The 24,872-nt window shown below is 40.2% G+C and overlaps 1 protein-coding gene across 3 annotated transcripts; it reads left to right on the forward strand.

The window, feature by feature from the left end:
- Positions 1-7,204: 7,204 nt before the first annotated feature.
- LOC121778411 (protein APEM9-like) lies at positions 7,205-11,014 on the forward strand. Of its 3 annotated transcripts, XM_042175763.1 has the most exons (7): positions 7,205-7,452; positions 7,521-7,667; positions 7,734-7,811; positions 8,462-8,750; positions 9,357-9,691; positions 10,335-10,492; positions 10,713-11,014. In XM_042175763.1, exons 1-6 carry the CDS (start codon positions 7,397-7,399, stop codon positions 10,462-10,464), a joined length of 1,035 nt encoding a protein of 344 aa, XP_042031697.1. In that variant the 5' UTR covers positions 7,205-7,396; the 3' UTR covers positions 10,465-10,492; positions 10,713-11,014. The 3 variants fall into 3 exon arrangements, with proteins under 3 accessions (XP_042031697.1, XP_042031696.1, XP_042031698.1); XM_042175762.1 differs by having other exon boundaries at positions 7,206-7,452; positions 10,335-11,014; XM_042175764.1 differs by having other exon boundaries at positions 7,206-7,416; positions 10,335-11,014.
- Positions 11,015-24,872: the final 13,858 nt, after the last annotated feature.

Here is a 24,872-nt window from a genome sequence, read left to right on the forward strand (position 1 = left end):
AATTGAATTTAAAATTTAAGGATAGAAAATGTACTTCCTCTAATTTCTCATAGTTGAGTCATTTTTCTATTTCGGGAAGTTCCCTCGTAGTTGAGTCATTTCAATATATAGTAACTTTTTTTCTTTTTCTTACTTTACTCTCTCTTACTTTATTCTCTCTACTTTATAGATTTTCTACTTTATTCTTTATGTTTTTCTCTCTCTGTTACCTTTTTATCTATTTATGTACATTATCTTTCTTCTTTTTCATTGTTTGACCATGAGTGTTCTGAACCCGCACTTGGCGGTATCCGACTAATCATGCTCGACTGAGTTTGCAGATTTAGTCTAAAGTCTCTTTGCAGATGGCGGGGATGTTGTTCTAATTTTAAACAATTACTCCATTTGTGCCACTTTAGGAGTCTCATTTAAATTCGGCACGAGTTTTAAGAAATGTAAAGGAAAGTTGGTGGAAAAAAATAGTGGAACGAGGATCCTACTTTTATATATTAGTTTTATACTAATAAAATGTGAATGGAAAATGGTTAGTGGGGGTGGGTGTTGGGGTTTGGAGCCCCTTGTACAGCGGAAGACATGCATAAACAAATAAATCAGATCTACAGATCTATTTGACCGATTATGGGATTAGTTGATTCACATGTTAAACAATCAATTGCATGCTAGAACGCACATTAATTCATGCTTAAGGAATTTAACCCTAAATCATGAAATCCTACGGTTTAGAATTACCGATCTGATTCTCCAAAGAATCACGATTGCTTGCGCCTTCTCCACGTGATGTTCTTCATACTCAACCACAAACCTTCTAATCTGTATCCCGAACTCTTATAATGACCTTTGGGTGGGCAAAGCTTGTCAAAATCGAAAAGGGTTTGACTAGGCAGAAGACAGAATTCCCCCCAGAAGGGAATGAAAATTTCCGTCTCCTCAGGAAAAGAGGGAGCACGAAATTTTATGATTAAAATCATTAATTTTGTCTTCTATTTAGTCTTCGTTATATAGAGTTATGATGGGCCAGATTAGGGATCCATTGAGGTTGGACTTTGGCCAAACCTGTTGGACTTTTACTAATTAAACTGAGCCCCAATTTAATACAAGTCCAATAGAATATTATTATCATCCACTATAGTATAATAATATTGACTGTCCGTCCAATCCCAAATTACGAGTAATCCGGGCTTTACCTCTTTAATTTATTATTTCCCGTGTTTAAGATATAAATATCCATTAATTAATTTAAGTATGCTATTTGACTTTAATTAATTAATATCTTTTTTCAAGAGTTGTCTAGTTCAAAATCTTTATTTATTATTCTGGAATAAATTCCAACCGGCCGGGTTTCTGAATAATAAAACCTTTTTCGAACACCTCTTGAGGATATTATCAAACTGGACTCACCCAGTACACGATTCATTGCAATAACAATACTAGCACCTCTAGACATTAATCACCACTACCCAAGATATCAAGATTCTTGGATTGCGAAAAATCCGCACCATTTGATAAATCAAAGTAGTGCATAATCAATATCGTATGCTCAATGTTATGTCAACAATGATTAAGAAATAACAATCACCGAGACCTCGTCTTTTAGTAAATAGCAAGAAAGACTTATCTCAACTGTTAGATCCTTCAGTGCTATTCCACACCAGTGTCGTTTATTTCCAAAGGTAAGGAAACATGCGGACTGACATTGCAACCTTTCACGATAGGTAGCCAAAGCCTATCTAGGTTGTGAAATTATTTTTCTCTTCTACAAAGAACCGACTACGTCACCTTCTGTGAACGTCATTCACGACCAGTCTACTATGTAGAAGAATTAGATTTATTTGCTTCTTATACATTTAAATGTTTGAGATACATCTTAAAAATGCACAAGCAAACATCAATGCGACAAAATTACTTCTTCTCGCCTTGGGATAAAAGTGGATTGTAGAGTTCATTGTATACAAGCAATTCTATCCGTGCAACATGCTCGAAATATGCTTTTCAGTATACCAATTCTAACAATCTCCCACTTATACTCAAAATCATGCTTTCGAGTATACCCAATGCCAAAACTCTCCCACTTATACTCTAAGCAGGTCTCGGGCTATGATACATCGAACTACCGTACTTTTCACCTCATGTGTAAAACATGTTGCCATATAGGCATTCTGTGAAAAGTTCTGCCAGGTTGTTCTCTGATGATATCTTGGAAACCATAACGTCTTGCTGCGCACTTAATCCTTAATTAATTTCATACTTCATCTCTATGTGATTGCTTAGCTTTATCAGATCGTGTTTCCCTCAAGTTAGACACCTGACTAGAGTAATTATAACAAAATATAATACTCATACACATACTCGGAATCACGGTCAAAGCCATTAGGAAGTTACTGAGATTAACAACTACCTTAGTAGTTTCTGATGAAACCACACTTGTAATTTTCATGATAGAGTCTGTGATGTAATCACACTCCTTCATGACTCAGTTTTCAACTCCTAACATTAACACATAGTCAGAGGATAACTCGATCATCAATCAATTATAAAATCGAGTCGATGTAACCTAAAGGACATAACATGGATGTCTGGTAAACTAGAGCATACCGTTTAGTCTTCTTCAAGTACTATAGTATATTCTTTACCCAATCCAATGTCCTTGCCCATGGTTAAAATGATATCATGCTTCTATGCCAACGGCAAAGCTAATATCTAACTTAATACACATCATAGCATATATGAGACTTCCAATTATGGAACTTGTCTCATTCTTCTTGATCTCATTCAATGTCGAAAAACACTTGACTTGAGACAAAATAATTCCGTCTAGAAAAAGAAAAACCTTTTCTTGGAATTTTCAATGCTAAAGTGTCTAAGTATTGTGTAGATGTAGGATTCTTTAAGAAAACATACATTCTTTTTCTAGCAATCTAATGACACAGATGCTTAGAATGTAACTAGATTATCTTAAATCCATCATCCTTAAACTGGGTAGACGACCAGTTTCCTACGCTAGATAACCCTCTTAGTTGTTTATCAACTTTTATAGATGTCATCATCGTAGAGTACCAAGAATACCAAATATAGTGCACTTTCAACTTTCTTGCCCTGTATTACATAACCATTAAGATCCTCAAGACTTCTACTTAAAGAAAACTGTCTTGACAATCATAGTACATACATCCTAATTTATGTAGGCTACAATAGACAATATACAGATTGACTTAGGCAAAAATGGCAGGCGAGAATATAATTCTCTCTGGGTATAACCCTTTGCCATTATTCTAGCATTTTGAGATCCATGCTTACACTTGCAGGTCCACTAGCTCCCACTGACTGAAATAGTCTATGGGTAGTATCGCAAGTCTTGCAAACATTCTTGTCTATTTAAGATTGTTATTCAGAATCTATCATCTTATCAAGAATGATTATCCGAATAAGTCATTGTGTTCTTTTAGTTACAAGGATTATGTTCAAGTTGATCTAAGACTAAGTCTTAAGACTCTTTTCGACCCATGAACTTATTATGTTCGCAAAGAACGCTCCCACTACGACACGACTCTTACAATCTTAGGTACAAACGTTGATTTTCTTAGTGAATAAGTTTCTAATGGTATGACTTCTTGGTTAAGATGGAAAATAGATATTCTCATTATATTGAGAATTATCATGTTTGTTAGAACCAGTACCTTTTCTATCATTTGGGACAACCTTAAAACATACCTCAGTACACAACTCCAATTACTTGGATACCTTTTCCAAAACATGTGTTGGAATAACTCCACACCTTGTGATTGCTGGACTAGACTTGCATCTAGTCCACAACTCGCGTGGTGTAGAAGGTACTGATGTTATGGTAATTTTTTAAGGTATAACTCATTGTTTCCAACGTATATCCCATCAATGATAAGGTGTTATTGAGTAAAACTGTTCACTTATCGAACTTGTCTTCGAGAGACTTCAATATCTTCTTATATGACTATCTCATTCTTTAGAAGAATGCTTGGAGTAGTCAACTAGGATTTAACTCCCACTACTGATCTTAACTCGTTTGCTCGTCTCCTATGGTGTAAACCATTGAGACTTACTAGTCTTTCTATGTTGCATCTCTATAAGTATTCTGAATCCCTTGAACCACCAAAGGATTCTAACTTATAGTGCATCAACCAGACTTACTCGACCTTTAAGCTATTTAACAAACAAGTTTGTTAAAATCTTGATAGTCACTTGAGTTAGACAAAATTAGTTTGAACAATTACTAAGTATTTTCTTGGCCTTATGTTTAAGTACCATAAATATTTTATCATTCATTGTTTAAGAAGTTGAACTGTCGTGTTAAACTCAATCCTTTTGCAATTATATTGTTTAGATACTATGATGTATAATTTGTTTTTCTATGGTACTATGATAGATATTCGATCCACATTTCTCAATAATGCAAGCTTTATAAAATGAAATTGAACTTCGTAGAATCATAAATGAGTTTAGAAACTGAATATAAATTCATTATAAACAAGACTGTACCAATAAAACAAAATCTCTAACATCAAAACAAAATAATAAAGTGAGCATAAATAAATAGCTCACAGTGCAACAACTGCCCAACTGGATGTAGATCTCTCCTTTAGAAGTTGCATTGTTATCTAAGCCATTGTCCTTCTATATAAGATGTCAATCCGACTTACAATGCATCTTCTCTTTGCCTTTTCACCAAATTTTTCTTGCCTTTCTTGCTTTCAGCAGGCATTGATGACATTTCAGCTCTTCCCTCTTTCCATTGCTAGTCTTCTTTTCGATTGAACTAAGACATAGGAAAGATACAACCTTAATGAATTCGTCAAGTATCATGTTATCTTTCTCCAATAGTAATAAAGTGAATATAATGCCAAAGGTTTCCAACTTTTCAGTAACAACCTTGATATAATCACTTCCTATTACATTTGGCGATGAACTGAGTGTAGAAACTATTTGAGTAACTGAATCAGAAGATTCATCAAAACTTTCTATCTCTTTTGGATGTTTCAATAGAATCTGGACAACATCCTCATTGGATATTCCTTTATCATCGGTATAAACCAAGACTTGTCTCACTACTTAAAAGAAAGTAGTTTGACCTTCTTCCTCAAAGAACTTATCGAGTACATGCATAAAATGCATTCTCAAACTTTCTTTGTAGATTTTTGTCGAGGAAATGGAGGACATGAATTAGTGAGTACAAACTTTAAGTTTTCAGCAATGAGAATCTTATCCATTTAATATTTCCAGTCTACATAATTTTGGCCTTCGAGTTTGATTTCTTTAAGGTTCGCAGACATTATTAAGAATTTGGCTGAGAAGAAATAAAACTATTTATCACATACTATGCTTGATACATAATTGCAAACAACCACAAAACAATGTATGTATCTCACAACTATCAAAACCAAAATAAGTACGCCTCTAGGGAGGTCATACAAATTCGGATTCCAACAATTTCCTGGTCACAATATCGACGAATAATCCAGAGACCACTAAGGTGGCATGGCCGCCAAATATTGCCTAAGCTTTAACCATAAATATTAGCATCTAGGAATTTCGTTTCTGTTTTGATACTCCTTCTAGGGAAGGTTGCACACCACTAACAAAATTTCATAGCTATCTTATAAATATATTACAAATTACAAATAAAATAAAAAAGACATAATTAAAATCCTAAAAATTAAAAATTACATAATTAAAATACTAAAAATTAAAAATTACATAATTAAACTCCTAAAAATTAAAAATTACATAATTATTGGCTAATATTACTCGAGGAAGACTACTCATCCGACGACACTAACCCCAATTGTTTTTGGAGACCCAATATCATGGTCTCGTGCGTTTGAAGTTGCGTGGGGGTCATAGTTGACCTATTGGCCATATTGAGTTGGTCTAAGAGCATCCACAGCGAGTTGTTCGGGGGTGGAGGTGGCGCATAGGGAGCGGGTTCGGGAGCAGATGGAGTCGTGGCGCGACGGCGATCGGCCGCCGCCTTCTTCCTTCCTTGCGGTCGGCGTCGGGAACCACTTGGTCCGGCGTCGGGGCTACCCAAGTTAGCTTCGGCGACTTGCCGTTCATGGATTGGTAGGTGCTCAGCGCGGCAGTGATGATGTCGACCCTGCTCCGGCCGCTCCCGGCATTCCGCATCTCCTGGAGGAAATAGCCATTGAACTTGCCAATTTCTTCGTTGGCTCGGCTGATGGAGTTGCGCACCATACTCTCATTGCCTTCGATCGTTCCCGGCGGCCGATTTTCATTGTACCGGCGAGAGACGCGCCACCAAAAGTGATCGCCGGATTGGTTCGTGCCAACCACCGCATCTTCGGAGATTTCCAAGTACGCCTTGAACAATTTATCCATCTCCGCAGGAGTGTACGGTGTGCGGACACCGCAAGTAGGAGGAGGCGGAGTTTGAGAGGGGGCGGTCGGCCTAGGTTCCGGTGTCCACCCGTATCGCCCTTCGGAGGCACCTTGGTCGTCGAATAGGTATGGCCGGTAGCCACCCGGAACGCCCGAATCTTGGGTTTGAGGAGAAGCCGAATATTCCATTTCCGGACTAGGAAACGGTTGTGAACCGAACCATTCGGGGTTCCAACCGTGAGAGGGCGGGTGGTCATCGTCTTGGCTGGACATTGTTATGTTGTAGGGTATGAGAGAATGAAGATGAAAATGGATATGGGAGAATGAAGATGAAAATGGATATGGGAGAATGAAGATGAGAATTGTGTAGTTTGATGTGAATTTTTGGGTGTGAAAGTGGGGTATTTATAGATGAAAGTGTGTATTTTTGGGGGAAAAAAATAAAAAAATAAATAAAAAAGTGGTAAAAAACGGTAATAAACGGATATATTTTTTTGGGAAGTGAATTTTTTTTTATTTTTAATCGGTTTTTTTAATGAAAAACTGATTTTTAATAAAAAAAAAAATCAAAGGCACGCGCGCCACGTGTCCTGCTCGCTGGACGGATGCTGGTTGGGCCACCACCGTTGTTGATGCTTTTAGGATTAGAGGACCTAGTTTCATAGTCTGGACGAAGCAATTTTACATTTTTTCTATTGAAATTAATTTTCATGGCAAATACAGTTATTTTATAGTCCATAAAAAATATTTTCATTTTTTTTTGTTTTAGTGTATCCTTAAAAAGTAATCTCAAGTAATGAAATGTTTCTCTTAAATTATTGACAAAACACTATTCTTCTATTCGCTCATTTTCTTTTCTCTCTCATATTTTAGTTTTCCATTAAAATACGAATTGTCCATCTATAACTATTTTTTGAAGGGAGAAGAAATTATGTAAATTGCAAGTATTTTTCAAATTTTCGACCTATTTGGATTTGGAACCGAAATAAGAAATACAGACAGAGAAGCAGAGAAAGAATTGGAAGGGAAAATGGATATTAGGGATGAAAGGTCGTCAATCTGGGAACAAATTGACATCGCTGAAAAGTAACAACTGCTGCTATTCATGAAATTTCCCGGATTCATCTTCACATTTACTGTAATTTTGTATGCAGTTACCTCGTCTGCTGCTTGTTCGATGAGGCGGCCTCGTTGTCTTCTTCTATTCTTAAACAACTGCTCATCAATAATCAGGTTTCGGAATTTGATATGCTGGAATCAGCTGGCATGGTTCTCGTACAATCCATGAAACAATTGACAAGGTCAATTCTTTAATTTCTGCTGTTTGTTATTTCTGCTTATATTTCAATTGACAAGGTTATTTGCAGGACGTCGGAGATATTGAAGGACTTCAAACTCTTATTTGGTTCACTCAATCTCATTCCTGTTCAGGTTTTCGTTACGGGGTACGTTTTCCGCAATATTTAATTTGAATTTTAGGTTCTACTTGTTGTGGTTTAGAAGCTTATTTTCCCGTACATTTTTGAAGACCCCTAAACAGCTTATAAAACAGCCTCTTACTTCTTAACTAGAGATTCTGTCTTATTTGGAAAAATGTTTCTCCAATGCAATTCTATAGCTGATAAGCCAACGGATAATCTATAGTACAAAAGGGAGCATGGAAATACATGAGCACTATGTTTGTGAATGTGCTTATTAGTTTTATGCAATAGCAGCAGTTTTTTATTGTGGTGTTGAAGGAAATAAAATATATACATTTGTCAAGAGAAGGATAATTAGAGAATTTCCTTATCCTCCCAAACCCCTTAGTTTGAGTTCTCCAATTTTCTGAATCTCGTGGTTTTCGGATAGAATTAGTCTTCCATAGGGACTTTACAGTTGACTCTGATACATCTGGAATCTATGTTCGTTGTATAGAATGAAGGCAAGTGGTGATTCTGAAGATATCAGTTGTTCGATCTGAGAGATATATATGTTTTTATGATGGGAAGCCTAATCATGCATTATCCTTTTTCAAGTGCGTCATCTGCTACATCAGATATCTTATGTTAAATGTCATTATGTCAGCAAGGGTGACTGTTTTATTGCCCCACAGGGTGTGCTTCCAATTGTCAGATGGCCTCTCAACTATTGCTCAAGGTTATCTTGAGGAATTTGTAAACAGCTGGACTTATGTGGGTGACAAATACCATCCTCTTTTAGGTGAAGAAGCTAGGGTAGCTGATACAGGAGGATCTCACTATCCATTTCTTATCACCGTTGACATGTATTTAGAAGTTGTCGAGCTCTATGTTGTGACACTTCTTGCTACAACTTTGAAAGACAAAAACCTGGCTATATCCTGGGTAGAAAAGGCTGTTCTTCTGCCCATTGAGAAGCGTCAGGTAACATAAGAAATGTCTTATCCTTTTTCTAATTCCATAGCGTCCAATATCTTATGTCATTTTTAATTTCACAACTCTTCAGAGTGACTTTGTTATGCATTATGCCATCATCCTTTCCATCAACCAATCACTACTATTGACCAATGGTCGTGTATATAACAACTTGGTCAAATTTATATATCTTCTTAAATATTTGCGTAAGACAAGGCATCCTCACTAAAGTTAAGAATCATCTTAAACTGTTTGCCCATTTTTCTGTAATTTAAAATGGATATCTGACAAGTAGAAGCTAAGGATTTTGTGGGAAGTCAGTATCGAACACTATAATGGTTGGTGTGGTCATCGTTCTATTTTTCAACTCTCGGATTAAAATACCATGAAATGCAATTTGTTGGATCAAATCACACTGACTGAGTGTGTGTGGATCCCTTGGGTTATTTGATACTGGGGCTTCTTTCGAAATTAATATTCATTTTGTCTGGGTTGTTCTATTAGATCTATATACTTACATTGCTGCTCATGAACAATATCCATAAGTAACTAATTTATGTAATTTCAGTAGAAACTTTCTGCTGTTACATAATTGCTTCTGCTATTGTCTCACAGGTTCTTCTGAGGCGCTTACAATCAATGAGTTCTTCCATTACCAGTTCATCTCAAACTTCTATATACAAACCTGAATTCTTAAAAGACCAAACACCATATAATGCACATCAGAAAGATAATGCACCAGGATTCCCTACTCACGAACAAAATAATACAGCAAAGGCGGAAATTCTGAAACTTTCTCGTAATAGAGTTCCATATTTCTCGTGGTTTCCTACTTTTAGTGTGAAGTTAGGAAATGTTCAATTATCAATACCAAGTGGGAAATTTCTGTTGGCATCTCTGCTATTGATCATGTTTTACATCACAAGAAAAAAGCAAGCCATGTTGAAGAGGTGAGAATACTCTTGGCCTCACTGGTGGAAATCATTGGCATCATTTTTAGATTTTACTTATCATGATTCTCTATTTCAATAGTTATCAACTCGCTGACAGACTGTTGCAATCTTTTGCAATACTTGCTCTATCCATTTCATAGTTTTCTCTAGCTCACAGCTAAAAAGGTGATAGTCTTGAAGGGCAGTATAATTAATTCTGCTTCAATTGAAACGAAGGAATCTCTTTATAACTGCTCCCAACTAAAAGTCATATTTGTGCAATCATTACTTGACTGAGGATTCAACCATACATTGACATCGACTGTAATATCTATAAATTTGAAAAATCAGCATATTATACAACTTGGATGTTTTTCAAGTGTAAACATTTGTAGTTTTTTGGGTCTTCACATTATTGTATTTTCGTATTCCTTGTTCTCGACTTATAGCTAGTTGTACGGAACCTTGTTTTTCGTAGTGCTAACTGAATTTGTTTGCGAATGTTTGGGCAATTTTACAATCTCCGTCAGTTGATACAATAGAGAAGAGATGCATATTTTATTTTCCTTAAATTTTGTACAGAATCTGTTTAATCACATATATCATACTATGACCGTAGTCTTCAGTTAACTATTAGTAAGGACTTGTTGTGCTGATGCAGGTTTCTTGTTAAGCATGCTCTCTCTTTTAGGAAGGCTTTTTTGGACCTGTGGCAACTTGCATTCTCATACCAAGTAAATCCCCTAGCTGCTGTCCAAACTTTGCCTAACTCAACACGAGGGAGCCGCTGACTGGACGCTTCCTGCCAGTTCAAATCTGGTGAGATTTGAGGGAAATTGTGAAATGATACTCTTGCCCTTTATGTAGGGAAATTGCTAAGAAGTTTATTCAATTGCTATGCTGTGTTAAGTGCCTGTTACTATAAATGCAATGAATGCATCTGTTTTGTCCTATATTCTAATAAACATATGTTCTGCTTGGATTTGGTCACTCGTAATTGATGCTATCCTCGCTTTGAATCCAAACAATGCTTGAGAAGAACCACGGTGGAGTGGACCGAAGTCTGCAACCCACGGCCTATACAAGAAGTTGCATTGTTTGCTGAGGAATGGAGTCCAGTGCCTTCGGCAGGATTAGAAGCTAACGAACGAAGCGAAGCGTATGCAAACTGGAGTCAAGAACTATGAAGAAAGCGTGAGAATTGTCATCGAATTCGTTAGGATTTTAATTTTTTTTTAAAGTCAAGTTTGATAAATAGAAATGGGACGTTTTATGTATGTATATACTATATGGGAGTATTATTCATTAATTAAGGTCAAATATGGTCCACTACATATAAAATGGATGGTGTAGTTTAGTTACAATTCGTGTGCACATACAAGACATAGCAATTATAGAGTAAAAATGTTTGACTGGAACATAAAAATACAATTCACTATATGCAATGAACGTATTTTACATTATGTATTGAACTTTAGGATATTATCATGTTGCTACGAACCTTCTTATATGTAAATTGTTACCATTGTTATTTAATAGGTATAAATTCGAAAGCGCACTTATATTGAACTTAGATTATTATATAGTATATTGAACTTAATGAGAAATGATGAGAAATGATATGCTACGTACACTCTATGTATATAGGATCTTATGTGATCATTATCCTAATGCTCGTTTAGTAATATTTATTTTATTTTATTTTATATGTTTAGCTTGATTCTACTAATATATTAAAAAAATTATTTTAACTTTACAAAAATTATAAAAATCAATGATCGAGTTATTCATTTTGTATTAGGATCAAACTAAATATACAGAGTACAAAACAAAAAAACTCATTAAACGAGCATGAAAAGAGGATAATGCTCACGTAAGGATGTAGCATATCAAATCCCTGAACTTGAGTATTAGTATAATTTATAATAGTGCAACATATATGCATTTAGAGCATTAGCAGTGGTGGCCGATCGCAAGGGCCGAGCAATCGGCCACCACATGGGTTCTCAAAGGTCACTATTGTGGAGAGAGGGCCTATCTCCATGCCCCATCGCCTCAGCCTAACAGCCGATGCATTGGCTGAGCCGATTCTCATATTGGCCTTTATCGGATCTGCGACGGGTCTCCATTGCGGGGCTCAGGCCGATCGAGGAGTCGATATCCCTTTTTTTTAATTTAATTCAATTTTTAATCCACTATATATACCTCATTCCCCATCAATTCACATTCATCCCTTTCCAATCTCAATTTCAATTTTACTTCTCTCCATGGTGATATGAACTTCAGCAACGAGGTGCCCAACATGAAGGGGAAGAAGAAGGAGACAGTTGGGGAGGCGCCTGAGGCAGGGCGGACGAGGAGTACCTACTCCATAGAGGAGTCGATTGCTCTTGCTCATTGTTGGACAAAAATCTATAGTAGCCAACAATCGCGAGGGCGGTTTTTGAGGGCGTATCACGAAAAGATACGAACTAGTAAAGCCCACAGGGGCCCTGACACACCAGCCCGACGATCTACGCAAGCACTGGAAACGCCTGGTGTACGAGTGTGCTAAATTTCACAATTTCTACGATGGCAATGCGAGTGGGTTCAAGTACTGGGAAATATATCAGCAACTGAAGGATTGTCCCAAATTCATAGGGTTAATGGGTCGTGTCGGGGGAGAACGAGCTGGAACCTGAGTGCGTTTGAGGTTGTGCCTCTATTGTTTTTATGTTTTATTTATTGTTATCTTGTTTTTTTTTTGTTTTTACAATGTAGGATGTTTTATTTGAGTTTTATTTTGTTTTTAAATAAAATTTGTTTTTTGCCATATATTATGTTGTCTTTAATTTACACCAAAAATTAAAAGTGAAATATATAAAAATAGTGATGATGTGGAAATGAGATGGACTCTGAGATAGGCTCTAAGATGGATTCTCATTGCAGGGAGATATGCTCTGAGATGGGCCTGCTGACGTGGCAGGGGAAAATGGAGATATGTCCTGAGATGGGCTCCGGAGATGGGACACCATTGCTAATACCCTTATTTCTGTATATTCAAATTATTAGAATATGCCGGTTGTCATTTTCACAATTGACATTCCAAAAAATTACGCTTAAATTATTATATACATTATACGTATATATGATGTGTATGTAGGTAAAGATGACTGAAAAAAATTTACTAATGATAAGGATCCATATTGATTGTGATTCATTATCCCAAGATTTATACCCTTTGATGATGTTTGATCTTCAAATTGCAACACAAAAACACAAAAATAATAAAGGATAAGGTGGATCTAGCCTTCAAAAACTAGACCCAAAAGGAATTGATGGAAGACAAAAGATGAAGAAAAGTGAATTTGATATTAGCTAAATCCATTGATGTAGAAAACACTCTAAGTAATCTTCAACATACTAGATTCAACTAATGGCTCCACTACTCAAAGGAATTCACAAGACCTTTGATGCATACCTTTACTTGATCATACTTGATTGGATCAATTGATGATCAAGCAACCTAAAATTAGGAATTGGATAAAACCCTCTTCAAGAGGAAACAAATCTCTCAAGCACTTAATTTCAGCAAAATCTAAGGAATAAAAAGATAAAGTTTGATATTTATAGTTTAGGCTCAAAAACCAAGGAAAATGGCCCACAAAATCTAAGTCCGAGAGAAATGCCCGGCCAGGCGTTCTGAGAGGCGCGAAACGCCCGAACGGGCGAACTTTCTGGAATGCAGCACCGTTTCGCCCAGTCGGGCGTTTTTCAGAGTGAGAAACGCCCGGCTAGGCGTTCCTTCTGGAGCACTCTGCCAGATCGGGCGATTTTCAAGGACGAAACACCCGATCGGGCATTCCTTTTGTCTCACTGTTCCGTGCGCCCTCGGGTCGGCCTTCATTCACCAACACAATCCTAAGCCTTGGCCCCTCCGTCTTCAAAGACTCCTCCGCATGGCCTTTTGAATGATCATGGAAAGCCCCTCTCGTTGCCGCCTCATCATGGACCTTGTCATGGACCCGTCACGTGGGGTCGTATCATCTTCCCCTTATTGGAAAGGATTTGTCCTCAAATCCGGGCTTCCTACAAAATCAAAAGGACTCAAATTGTCATTGTCATTGTACTCACCGGGCAAGTCGATCACATAGGCATTGTCATTGACGCGCTCCAACACAAGGAGTGGTCCATCTCCCCTCGGGGCAAGCTTCTCCTTGGTCTTGTCGGGAAAACGTATCTTCCTCAAGTGTACCTATACCCAATCCCCGGGTTGGAAAACCATCTTCTTGCGCCCCTTGTTTACTTGCCGAGCCACTTGTTCACCCTTCGGGCAAATCCGCTCTTGCACTTGCACGTGAAAGTTCTACATCCATCAAATAAGGCAAAGGCAAATATACCGTGGACAAGTCCAACGGGGTGAGAGGATTGAAACCATATACAACTTCAGAAGGAGATAAAGAAGTAGTAGAATGCATGATCCTACTATAGGCAAACTCGACAATGGGTAAGCACTCTTCCCAAGAAGCTTTATTCTCAAAAACAAGGGCACGAAGGAGAGCACCCAAGGACCGGTTAACTACTGTCGTTTGACCATCCGTTTGGGGGTGGGCGGTAGTAGAAAAAAGAAGTTTAGTGTCCAACATACCCCAAAGAGTCTTCTAAAAGAAACTAAAAAATTTGACATCCTGATCACTCACAATTGTCTTTGGAATTCCATGTAGCTTGACTACCTCCCTAAAGAATAAATTGGCAATGAATTTAGCTTCATTTGTCTTCCTACATGCAATAAAATGAGCCATCTTCGAAAATCTATCCAGCACCAAAAAAATGCTATCATTCTTCCTAGAAGACATGGGTAGGCCTAGCCCAAAATCCATGGAGATATCTACCCAAGGGTGTGTAGGTGGAGGCAAAGGAATATAAAGCCCAAAGTTACTAGACTTAGACTTAGCTTGCCTATACTATACTCTATACATTGGCCACAAAATCTCTTAACATGTCTCTTCGTGCAAGGCCAAAAGAAATGCTCACTCAAAATATCAAAAGTTTTCAACACTCTAAAATTTCCCATCAATCCACCCAAATGAGATTTCTTAATCAATAAGTCACGAAGAGAGCAAATAGGGATGCAAAGCTTGTTTTCCCTATACAAATATCTATCCAATCTAAACTACTTATCAAAGGAACCTTTTTCACAAGCTTCATACATGGTGGCAAAGTCATGATCATGCTCTTACAAATCTTTAATGAATTCAAAACCCACATACTTGGAAGCACACATGACAAGCAATTGTTTCATCAAGCACATAACATGGTTCTCATCTAAGACATTGTCCAACAAAAGCAAATGAGGCTTCCTAGAAAGAGCATCGGCAACCACATTTTCCTTACCCTTCTTATACTTGATCACATAAGGAAAGGTTTCTAGAAAAGCACTCCACTTAGCATGTCTCTTATCAAGCTTATGTTGTCCCCCTAGGAACTTAATGGACTCATGGTCGGTGTGAATCACAAACTCTCTATGCATGAGGTAGTGTTGCCAATTCTCAAGACACCTCACAATGGTATACAACTCTTTAGCATAGGTAGGATAGTCAATTGGGCTTGGCCAAGCTTCTCGGAAAAATAAGCTATGGGTTTCCCTTCTTGCATGAGAACTCCACCAATTCCTACCCCACTAGCATCACACTCCAACTCAAAGGTTTTATCAAAGTTGGGAAGAGCTAACAAAAGAGCATGGGAAATATCATTTTTCAAGGTGTTAAAAGCTTTTTCTTGCTCCTCTCCCCACTTAAACTCTACATTTTTCTTCACAAGGTGGTTTAAAGGGGAGGCCTTAGTAGAAAAATCCCTCACAAACCTCCTATAGAAACTTGCTAGACCATGGAAGGATCTAATCTCACTTACATTCTTGGGTTTTGGCCACTCCCTAATTTCCCTCACTTTCTCCTCATCCACCTTCACACCTTCCCTTCCCACGACAAACCCAAGGAACACAACTTCATCAACACAAAAAGTGCATTTAGGCAATTTGACATACAAAGCATGCAATCACAACACTTCAAGCACATCCCTAAGATGACTAGCATGTTCCTCAACACTTTTACTATATAAATCAAAATGTCATCAAAATACACCACCACAAAATTTTCAATAAAGGGACGGAGCACATGATTCATCAAACGCATGAAGGTAGATGGGTCATTGGTCAACCCAAAAGGCATCACAAGCCGTTCATACAAGCCAAACCTGGCTTTAAATGAGGTTTTCCACTCATCCCCTTGTTTCATGCGAATTTGGTGATAGCCACTAGCCAAATCAATCTTAGAAAAACAAGTAGAGCCACATAAGTATTCAAGCATGTCATCTAGTCTAGGTATGAGGTACCTATACTTGATAGTAATCTTGTTTATGGCCCTACAATCAACACACATCCTCCAACTACCATCTTTCTTTGGGACTAAAATCACGGGAACGACACAAGGTGAGAGAGATTCTCGAATCAAATCTTTGGCAAGGAGTCCCTCGACTTGCCTTTATAACTCTTGAGTCTCCATGGGATTAGCCTTGTAAGCCGCCTGGTTGGGAAGAGAAGAGCCCGACACAAAGTCAATTTGGTGCTCAATACCTTTCAATGGTGGGAGCTCATCGGGTAGTTCATCCGGGAAGACATCCTTGAAACCTTGAAAAACACTTTCAATCACTTAAGGACAAGGGTTAGTGTTAGCATTTAAACATAAATCATTATGGACCATGAGAAGTATGGTTGATCGGCTATTTAGAGCCCACCCAAGGTCAGAAATCCTAGCTAACAAGCAACCTTTTCCCTCTTTGCTTGTGGTTTTTCTCGTTTGGGTGTTTCATTTTTGCTCTCACCACCCCCACTCTCACTTGGCTTTTTTAGCTCACCCTCATTCACTAGCCTTTTCTCTCTATCCCTTTCCCTTTGGAGATGTTGGTGTGCTTCAAATACATCTTTAAGAAAAAGAGGCTTCAATCTAATCTTCAAGCCATTGAGCATGTAAAAATACTCATTAGTGAACCCATTTTGGTAGACCTTCCTATCAAATTCCCAAGGCCTACCCAACAAGACGTGGCAAGCCATTTGCTCACTCACAACATTAGCACAACTCCCACCATCAATGATCACCAAACAAGTTTTATCCTTCACCTTACAATTCATGTGGAAGATATTGCACCTTTGCTCCTTATGCTCCTCAAGCTCTTGTTGGACATGAAGCATCCTAAGCACCACTAATGTTTTCACCTCATTCTCCTTCTCTCCACTAGAATAAGCCATATGCAGATCCACACACTCCTCTTTTCCCTCTTGTTCACAATCTCCCTCATCCTCACTATATATGCCTCCTTCTTGCCCAATCACCATTACCCTTTGGTTAGGGCACTCACGCGCATAGTGTCCATACCCCTTACATTTGAAGCATTGTACATTTTTGTCCTCCACGGGCTGAATGACTTTGTTGGCTTGGGCCCCGGTAAGGCCTTGTAAGGAGTCTACCCTTGAATAGGAGGAGAGCCCTCTAGTTTCTTGGGCGGAGCACTCCACTTGCTTGTCCCCGTGCCTCCCCGGGTTGGTTAGAGGTCAATTTTGCTTTGCTAAGGGCCAACTCTTTTCCTTGTCTTTCAAAGGTCTCGGCAAACCCCACTACTTCACTCAAGTTGATCCCCCTTAAGGCTTCTACTTGTACCTTATGCTTCAAATGAATGTTCAAACCATGTATAAACTGGTCTTGAGTGGCCGCCTCCGACTCTTCTATTCCCACCTTGTTCATCAAGGATAGCAAATCATAATAATAATCCATTACACTGTTCGTTCCTTGCCTCAAATCTTGGAGTTCTCCCCGGAGCTTAAGATAGTAGGATTTCGGAACAAAGGTAGCCCTCAAAAGTTCACACAACTCCTCCCAAGAGTTCACTTCCCCCGCTCCTCTCATTCTTCTCCTTCGCAACATATCACTCCACCACGTGTTGGCATTCCCGTGGAACTCGGCAATAGCTATCTTCACCTTGTCAAACTCAGAAAAATTGTGGAGTGCAAAGATCTTGCTCACTTGAGATTCCCACTCCAAGTAGGAGTCCAGATCAAACTTGGCATGAAACTCGGGGAAGGTGTACTTGATGGCTTTAGAAGGGTCATCAAACCTCGGTCTCGGATCTCTCCCAAATTGTTCACCCCTCCTACGCCAATCGTTCCCCCCATGGTTCCTCCTATGGTGATTCCCTCCCCTAACATATTCATGTTCCCCATATCCATTCCCGAAACGATTTCCCCAACCATGTTCCTCAACAACATATGGCCACCCATAATTCCCTTCTCCCCCATTGTGCCCCTCCGGCACGTGAACATGTATAGATCCACTTCTTGGAGTAGGGGTCCTTGATGGATGATCCGCTTTCAATGTGTTGAGCTCTTGGAAGAGAACATTGTGATTGACATCAGTGCGTGTTTGCCCCTCCATCATCTCCTCACGGATCATATTTAAATCCTCATAGTGTGCATTGAGACTTGCATCCACCCGGGCTTGGACCTCTTTGAGCTCGCCCTTGAGTTCCGCCATCATCTTCACTATTGTTCCCATGTAGTCACTTCCGGGCACGACATCACTCGAGCTCCCCCTCTATCACCTCCATCCTCATGGATGTCCCCCATCTTGTTGGACCGGGTTCGAGGAGGCATAGAATAAGTACCTACAAATAAAACGCACACTAGGAAGTAGTCCTAGAGGTTAGTAATAAAAGAAAAGAGAATTTAAGAAGATGAACTCAACCACAATGTCTCAAACCCACCACAAAACACTCCCCAATATCTCTCGACAAAGGCTTAGAATATCATGAGAGGTGGGTTCACTCACACTCGCAAGCTCCAACTCCTAACTATAGATGCATATGCATGATCAATTAAGGTATACCTCTCAACCTTGTGAAGCAAGTAGTATAGTCATTAAAAAACAAACATACTAAGCAAGTTGAAGATAAGGTTCAAGACTTAGAGCAACACACACAATGCATATATGAGAGCCGAAAAAGTAATAAGCATTGACTGATTTTGGGAATTTTTTTATATATAGCTACCCAACCCCAAAACGGATGAAACTTTGTAGAGAGACTCAATATCAAGTGTATTTCAAGGGTAAAGTAAGTCCCAACATTCAGATTTTGTAACAGTGTATGATTTTACCCTTTTCCCCAGCTATGCAAAAATACGGTATATGTATATAATTGATCAGAATTATAGGCAAACCGGGTTGTTTTTGGTTAAAATTTTGTCGGTAATTAGCTAACACACCAAAGGTTCTTCATACAAAAATTTAACCCAATCCAACAACAATAGATCCCTCTGCTCATCACTCACTGAAAGAGCATGATTTGCGTAGGTGTTGCTCAAGCAAGGATCTATCCTACTGATCAGTATAAGAATCCCCGCTAGCCTAGAACCTGCTTTCAAAGAATCCTCAACCCTCTTCTACTTGGTAGTATAGTGAAGGTAGGGGTCGAATCCCACAGAGATGGTGACGGTTGGACAGATTGCGGTGATATTTTGGATGGTTTGGTTAGCTACCACGCTTGGGTTGAGTCTCTACCTAGACGAGAAATTAAGATGGTGTCCTACTGACTAGGAAGGGTGAATGGTGGTCGACATGTAGTGGTGTACGTGGAATTATGGTGGATGCGGTGTAACAGAAAATATGCGGAAAGTACTAGGTTTCTATAAAAGGCTAAACAGAAAAGCAGAGAATAAGTGGTAGTTGTGGTGACTAGGCTGACAGATCTGCAGGGTGTACTAAAGGTGAAGGACAAAAAGCAAAAAGCGTCTAAAAAGCAAAGTGGTCCCAAACTTGGATATGGACATCATCTTCTTCAACAAACACAAACTAAAATCAGAAAAAACAAACCAGATTCAGCACCACAAAAACACAGATTAATAACTCACGAACACAGATCTACAATAAAAAAAATCCAAATCGAAAATCAAACATCGAAACTGAAATCCCGCCTACTGATCAGCATGGAAGAAAACAGGAAACACATAACTGCACCTTTCATGAAACAACCTCTATGAAATGAAAGTAAGCAGATTATGCTAACTCGAAGAAATAAACTACTAACTGGAAACACACGATTCGATACTCAAAACGACCAGAAACTCTAGATCTAAGCTAACTAGGCAGAAGGAAAAGAGATCGGCGAAGTAAACTGAACAGAAAACAACTTCATAGCATAAAACATGTTTGGATCTTCAAACAAAGTACTTCTAGGAAGTGAAATTCAAAACCAAACAAAGATCCAGCGTAAGGAAAAACAAGCAATTTAACTACGAAAGCGAAATAAAAGTGTTTTGCCACGTCGGGTGATGGAGCTTCTAACTACGATCTTGCTGACTGGATGAGAACGTCTGGAACTCTGGGAACTTCTTGATCTTGAAGTGACCATGGCAGTGGCGAGGAACGAGACTCTGGACTGGGCTGAAGGACTGAACTACCGAGAGAATTCTACCTAAGAGTGATGATGATGAAAAAAATAGATGTCTCATTTCTCTCTCCAAGCGGCTTCCTTTTATAGGGAGGCTTACCCTTGATTTTAGGGTAAAACCTTGTGGTGAGATGACTTCTTTGCCCTTAATCTTGAGCCATTTTTGCATGTATACTGGTCAGTACATAATCGTCCTGACGCCCTTTTCACCTGAAGTATCTGAAGCTTTGCCTACTGGCTAGAACACTCAACCTGCACGCTTAAGCAACTTGTTTTGCAGATAAAGTTCAAATATGCACATCATACTGACCAGTAACCAAGGCCTAGAATACGACTTATCAAACTGCTCACACTTACCACATGCTTGTCCTTAAGCGTGAAGAACAAACAAAAAAAAGAAATAAGTCGAATTCTAGCCTGGTTACTCCCCTGACCGACTCTACCTAAACTAGACTCTATACTACGACGCAAAGAAAAACACTTGAACAAACATAGAAAAAAACACACAAACAAACATAAAAAGACTAAAACACAAAGATCGGGCTATATTTTCAACCATCCCTCCCCTCGGGATCAGGTGCAATCCTGCCTTAGACAGCCTTGAACTTCTGCCGCCCCCTTTTTGTTTCCCAGTCAGTACATCCGCTTGTCAAGATCGCCCACACTCTCGGCCGAACACTAGGTTCACTCAGTCACTCATACCTTACCAGGAGTATTAGGACTGTTCTCTCTAATTGCTGGACCGCAAAATGCTTCGGACTTAGATCTCACGTGCAGCGACTGAAGGACTTAAACGCTTGTAAATGGGCTATTGGCTTGTAATGTTTTGGGGTGGATGTTCCTAAGGCTCTAGGTTCAAATTTCTGCTTCATTGAGGTGGAGGAACTGTGTGCATTTGGGCTCTTGGTTGTCGTTTCTCTTGGCTGGCGCTTCTGGCTATGATCTCCAACTGGTCAGTAGCTTCTTGTGGCTTCGCCACCCTTATTCCTTCTTCAATTTTTTGTGGCCGAGTTTTTTTTTGGACCATTTTCTTCATATTCTTTCTTTTTTTTTTCTTTTTCCCCCGTGGCTTCGCCACCCTTATACCTTCTTTTTGGGTCTGGGATGACTCACTGGCCGATTTTCTTCCAAACTTTCTTGTCCAGCTGGATTCTGCTTTCTTGTACACCCTTCTAGCCAGTAAGCTTCATTCGCTTCATGCCTTGTACACACACAGTCCCAGTGGCTAGGGGTATTTATCTGGGTATAAAGAGTTAGAAAAGAGGTTCTAAAGGTGGATTTTTTTTTGGGGGGGGAGGGTTCCTACTGCCTTCAGTGTTGCTACACGCAGTCACTTCACCCTAGGCAATTTGTGGCAGCCGCTCTTTTCTTTTCTAAACATGTGGAAAGTGGTTCCACTTAAAGCTTATAACTCACATTTTAAGAGGGCTTTCGTGTTTGGCTCTAAGTATGGGCTTTTCTCTCATACTCACATCATCTATCCTGGCTAGGAGGTACTAAGGGGGGTGGTTTCTGTTTTCCAGCATGTCTTATTTCCCTCAATTCCCCTCACCGTCAGCTCAAGACAGTTGATTTTTAAGCCCAATCAACACACAAAATAAAAAAACTATACCTAACAGGACACTAACACAAGCACAAACACAGACCACACATATACACATTCATCATACTGGTCATTGCATCCCCCCTCCCACTTCACAAGTGTCTGCCCTCAGATAGGGCTGTGAAGTGGAAAAGGTAATGGCCAGTATGATGGACACATAGACAAACAGACAAAAACAACATATTAAAACTAAAACTTCTCACACTTAGACTATGGAATGGGCTAAGTGGGAGAGTTTGAAAACCTAAACAGAAACCAACAAACAAAACACACATATATACAAAACTCCTCACACTTAGGCCATGCAATGGGCTAAGTGTGAGCCAACATGCTTACGAAAAAGAAAACAGAAAACACAAACACATGCGCCAAAAAGACAAACCCTTAACTTCTCACACTTAGACTATAAAATAGGCTAAGTGTTATGAATGGGGTTTGCGCACAAACAGAAATTATACTACCTAAAAGCACAAAAAACAATAAAAATACGAAAAACTAAAGAAAAAACTAACTTGTGGTCGGGGGTGTGGTCTATTTGTGTCGCCTGCTCCTTCACGGGGCAGGTGGTGCAGGAGATTGTTCCTTCTCGGTCCCAGCTTGCTCCTTATCTACGTCCGCCGGCTCCTCGGCCTCTGCACTCTCTGTCTCGGGTTCTACTGGTACACTTGGTCCGGGATGTTGGGCTTCATGGCCCCTGTCTCTTGTAGCTTCTTCCTTCCTCTGGCTGGTTACTTCCTCCAATATCTCATCTATCACAAATGCCATCCTGTTCATCTCAGTTATCAACCGCTGGTTCTCCTCTCTAAGCCTGGTAACAATCGTCTCCAAAGCTTCTTGCTTCTGACTCTGCCTCGTCTGTCCTGCAGACTCCTTCAGGATCCCTTCCATTACTGATGCTAACCGTGTCATTTCTGATCTCATCTGTCTGTTTTCCTCCGCTATCTCGTCCACAGCCTTCTCTAGCTTTTCCTGTCTCTGCTCCTGATCTTGTGTTGATCCCTCCCGGGCTGCTGCTGATCTCCCAGTCGGTATAGCTTCTTCTCCCATTGCGTAGAATTGGGGTGCGCCCTGCCTCATGTAAACGGTGTTCGTTCGGACGAACAAAGGTGTATCAAAAACACCAGGAGGATCCACCATGATCTGGTCGGATAAATCTTCGGCCTCCGTGATGATGATGTTGTTTCTGACGAACACTCCCAAGACATGGCAGAGAGTGAGGTTCCTCACTGGGTGGGTGGCAATTAGATGGCATTGGTAGGTGGTCCAAAAACCCAGATGCAACTTCCTTCCCTGTTTGGCGCACCAGAGAAGATATAACTCCGTCATCGATGTCCTAACAGCGGAGTTCGACTGCCCCAATAAATTGAAATCCAGTTAAAGCTGTACAAGACGCAGAATAGGGTTGTTGAAATGAACGGAGCGGGAAATAGTGGACTGGAATTGCCCTGCATCAGGGTGAGTAAGTTCCTCCCAGGCTTCTTCGGGCTCAAATTCCACATGTCTGCGGGGAATTCCCCGCTCCCTACTTCTCCACTCAGGCCCTATGGCCTCCTCTAAACTGCACATTCCCAGACGCACGATCCACTCAATCAGCTCATCTGTATCTCTCCGCCAAACAGCCTAAAACTGATACATTCCTCATCTAGATCAGTGGTGACCTTAAACCTAAAGGTCGTGAAAAACTCCTTCGCTAATCTAACCGGGACACTCGGATCCCCATTCTCCAACAACCATTCGAATCCTAACGCGTGCAAATAAGATAGAAACTGCTCGCGGGCACCTAACTCATCTAAAGAAGGAATGTGAAGTACCTTTCCGCTCTTCACCTGCTTACTCCCTTCATCCTTGCTATCGAAAGCTTTCTGTAGCTCCTTCGAGTCGAAAAGCTTCATCTCCTCCACCAGATCATCAGTAAGGTCCACTGTCCAGTGCCGGTACCTCAGTCTCTCTACCGGTGGGTGGACTAACTCTCGATGATCATTCTGAAGCCGTTGTTCTGCGTACTCCTCATCCTCCAAAGAGATATCGCTGTCGGAGACTGATTCCTCGCTGGCAGCGTATTCGCTATCACTTCGCTCCCTCCGGTATTCCTGGACTCGCTGAACTGACTCAGTAATGACTATGCTAGTGTTTACTGTACGGTGGTTTCTTGTTGCTGGGCTTCTTCTTCATAGGGACCTTCCCCTTTCGTTTTCTCTCTTCACGGTATCTAACTTCCTCTCCGTCATCTTTGTCTTTCTCTTCTTCGGGTTCCTTCTCAGCTTGTGTTGAAAGTGGATCCTGGATAGTAGGACTGGTCTCCTTGTGGCCTACTGACCTGGATGCGAGGTCCAGACCCTCAGCCATCCCGTCAGCCTCTTCACCTTGGCCACTCAGTGTTGGAGATACCGCTCCGGTTTCCATTGCAGTATCCTCTAGGTCGGTAACAGGTAAAGGCTCCTCCCCAGGTTTTGTGGGAGTGGTCTTTTCTTCTTCACTCAAGATCTCCACGGGATCTGCCTCTGTGTTCGGCTTCGCCTTACTAGCTGCCCATTTGCCCAGGCATCGCTGTGATACCCTTTGCGGCTTCGGTTGTACCTCCTTCTGGTCTCCCTTCAACACTAACTTCCTCTTAACTGCCTTTGGTTTTATCACGGGTGGTACTACTTGTTCAGATTCCTCTAAACTCTCCGCTGTCTCCTTCTGAGCAGTATGCTCCTCAACTGCCCCTTTTTCTTGCTGGGGAATTTCTGACTTGTCTTCCACCATTCCTTCTGCTACCCCGGATTTGAGGTCCGGTCCCTCAACCATCCTGGCAGAGTCTTCTTCCTGCCGATATACCCCTTCCAGAATCGCTTGAAATTCTTCATCCGTTATAAGGCCCTGCTTCCTGGCCGTCTCATTTAGATCTATGGTCTCTCTTGCTACTCCTTGAGGAACCGGCTCTACTATCGGTTTCTTCTCTGTCTCACCGCTCCCTTCTTTGTCTCCCTGTTCCTGACTCGTTCTGGCCTCACGCTCCTCAGGGTTAGAGTCGTAATGGGCAGTGACAGCGTCAAGTTCCGCCGAATTGGGTATTGAGGTTTCCGATGACGCGGTCGCCGATGGAGTTCCCTCCTCTGAATGTACTGCTGTATGGCTGAC

This window comes from Salvia splendens, chromosome 19 (assembly GCF_004379255.2).
Source record: "Salvia splendens isolate huo1 chromosome 19, SspV2, whole genome shotgun sequence".
Lineage (NCBI taxonomy): Eukaryota > Viridiplantae > Streptophyta > Magnoliopsida > Lamiales > Lamiaceae > Salvia > Salvia splendens.

What these genes read in the sequence shown, in the direction of transcription:
- LOC121778411 (XM_042175763.1), top strand. Translation starts at nt 7,397, where the DNA reads ATGGATATTAGGGATGAAAGGTCGTCAATCTGGGAACAAATTGACATC. An exon ending in GTTCAGGTTTTCGTTACGGG is followed by an intron (nt 7,812 to 8,461) that starts GTACGTTTTCCG and finishes ATTGCCCCACAG; the next exon opens with GGTGTGCTTCCAATTGTCAG. An exon ending in AAGCAAGCCATGTTGAAGAG is followed by an intron (nt 9,692 to 10,334) that starts GTGAGAATACTC and finishes GTGCTGATGCAG; the next exon opens with GTTTCTTGTTAAGCATGCTC.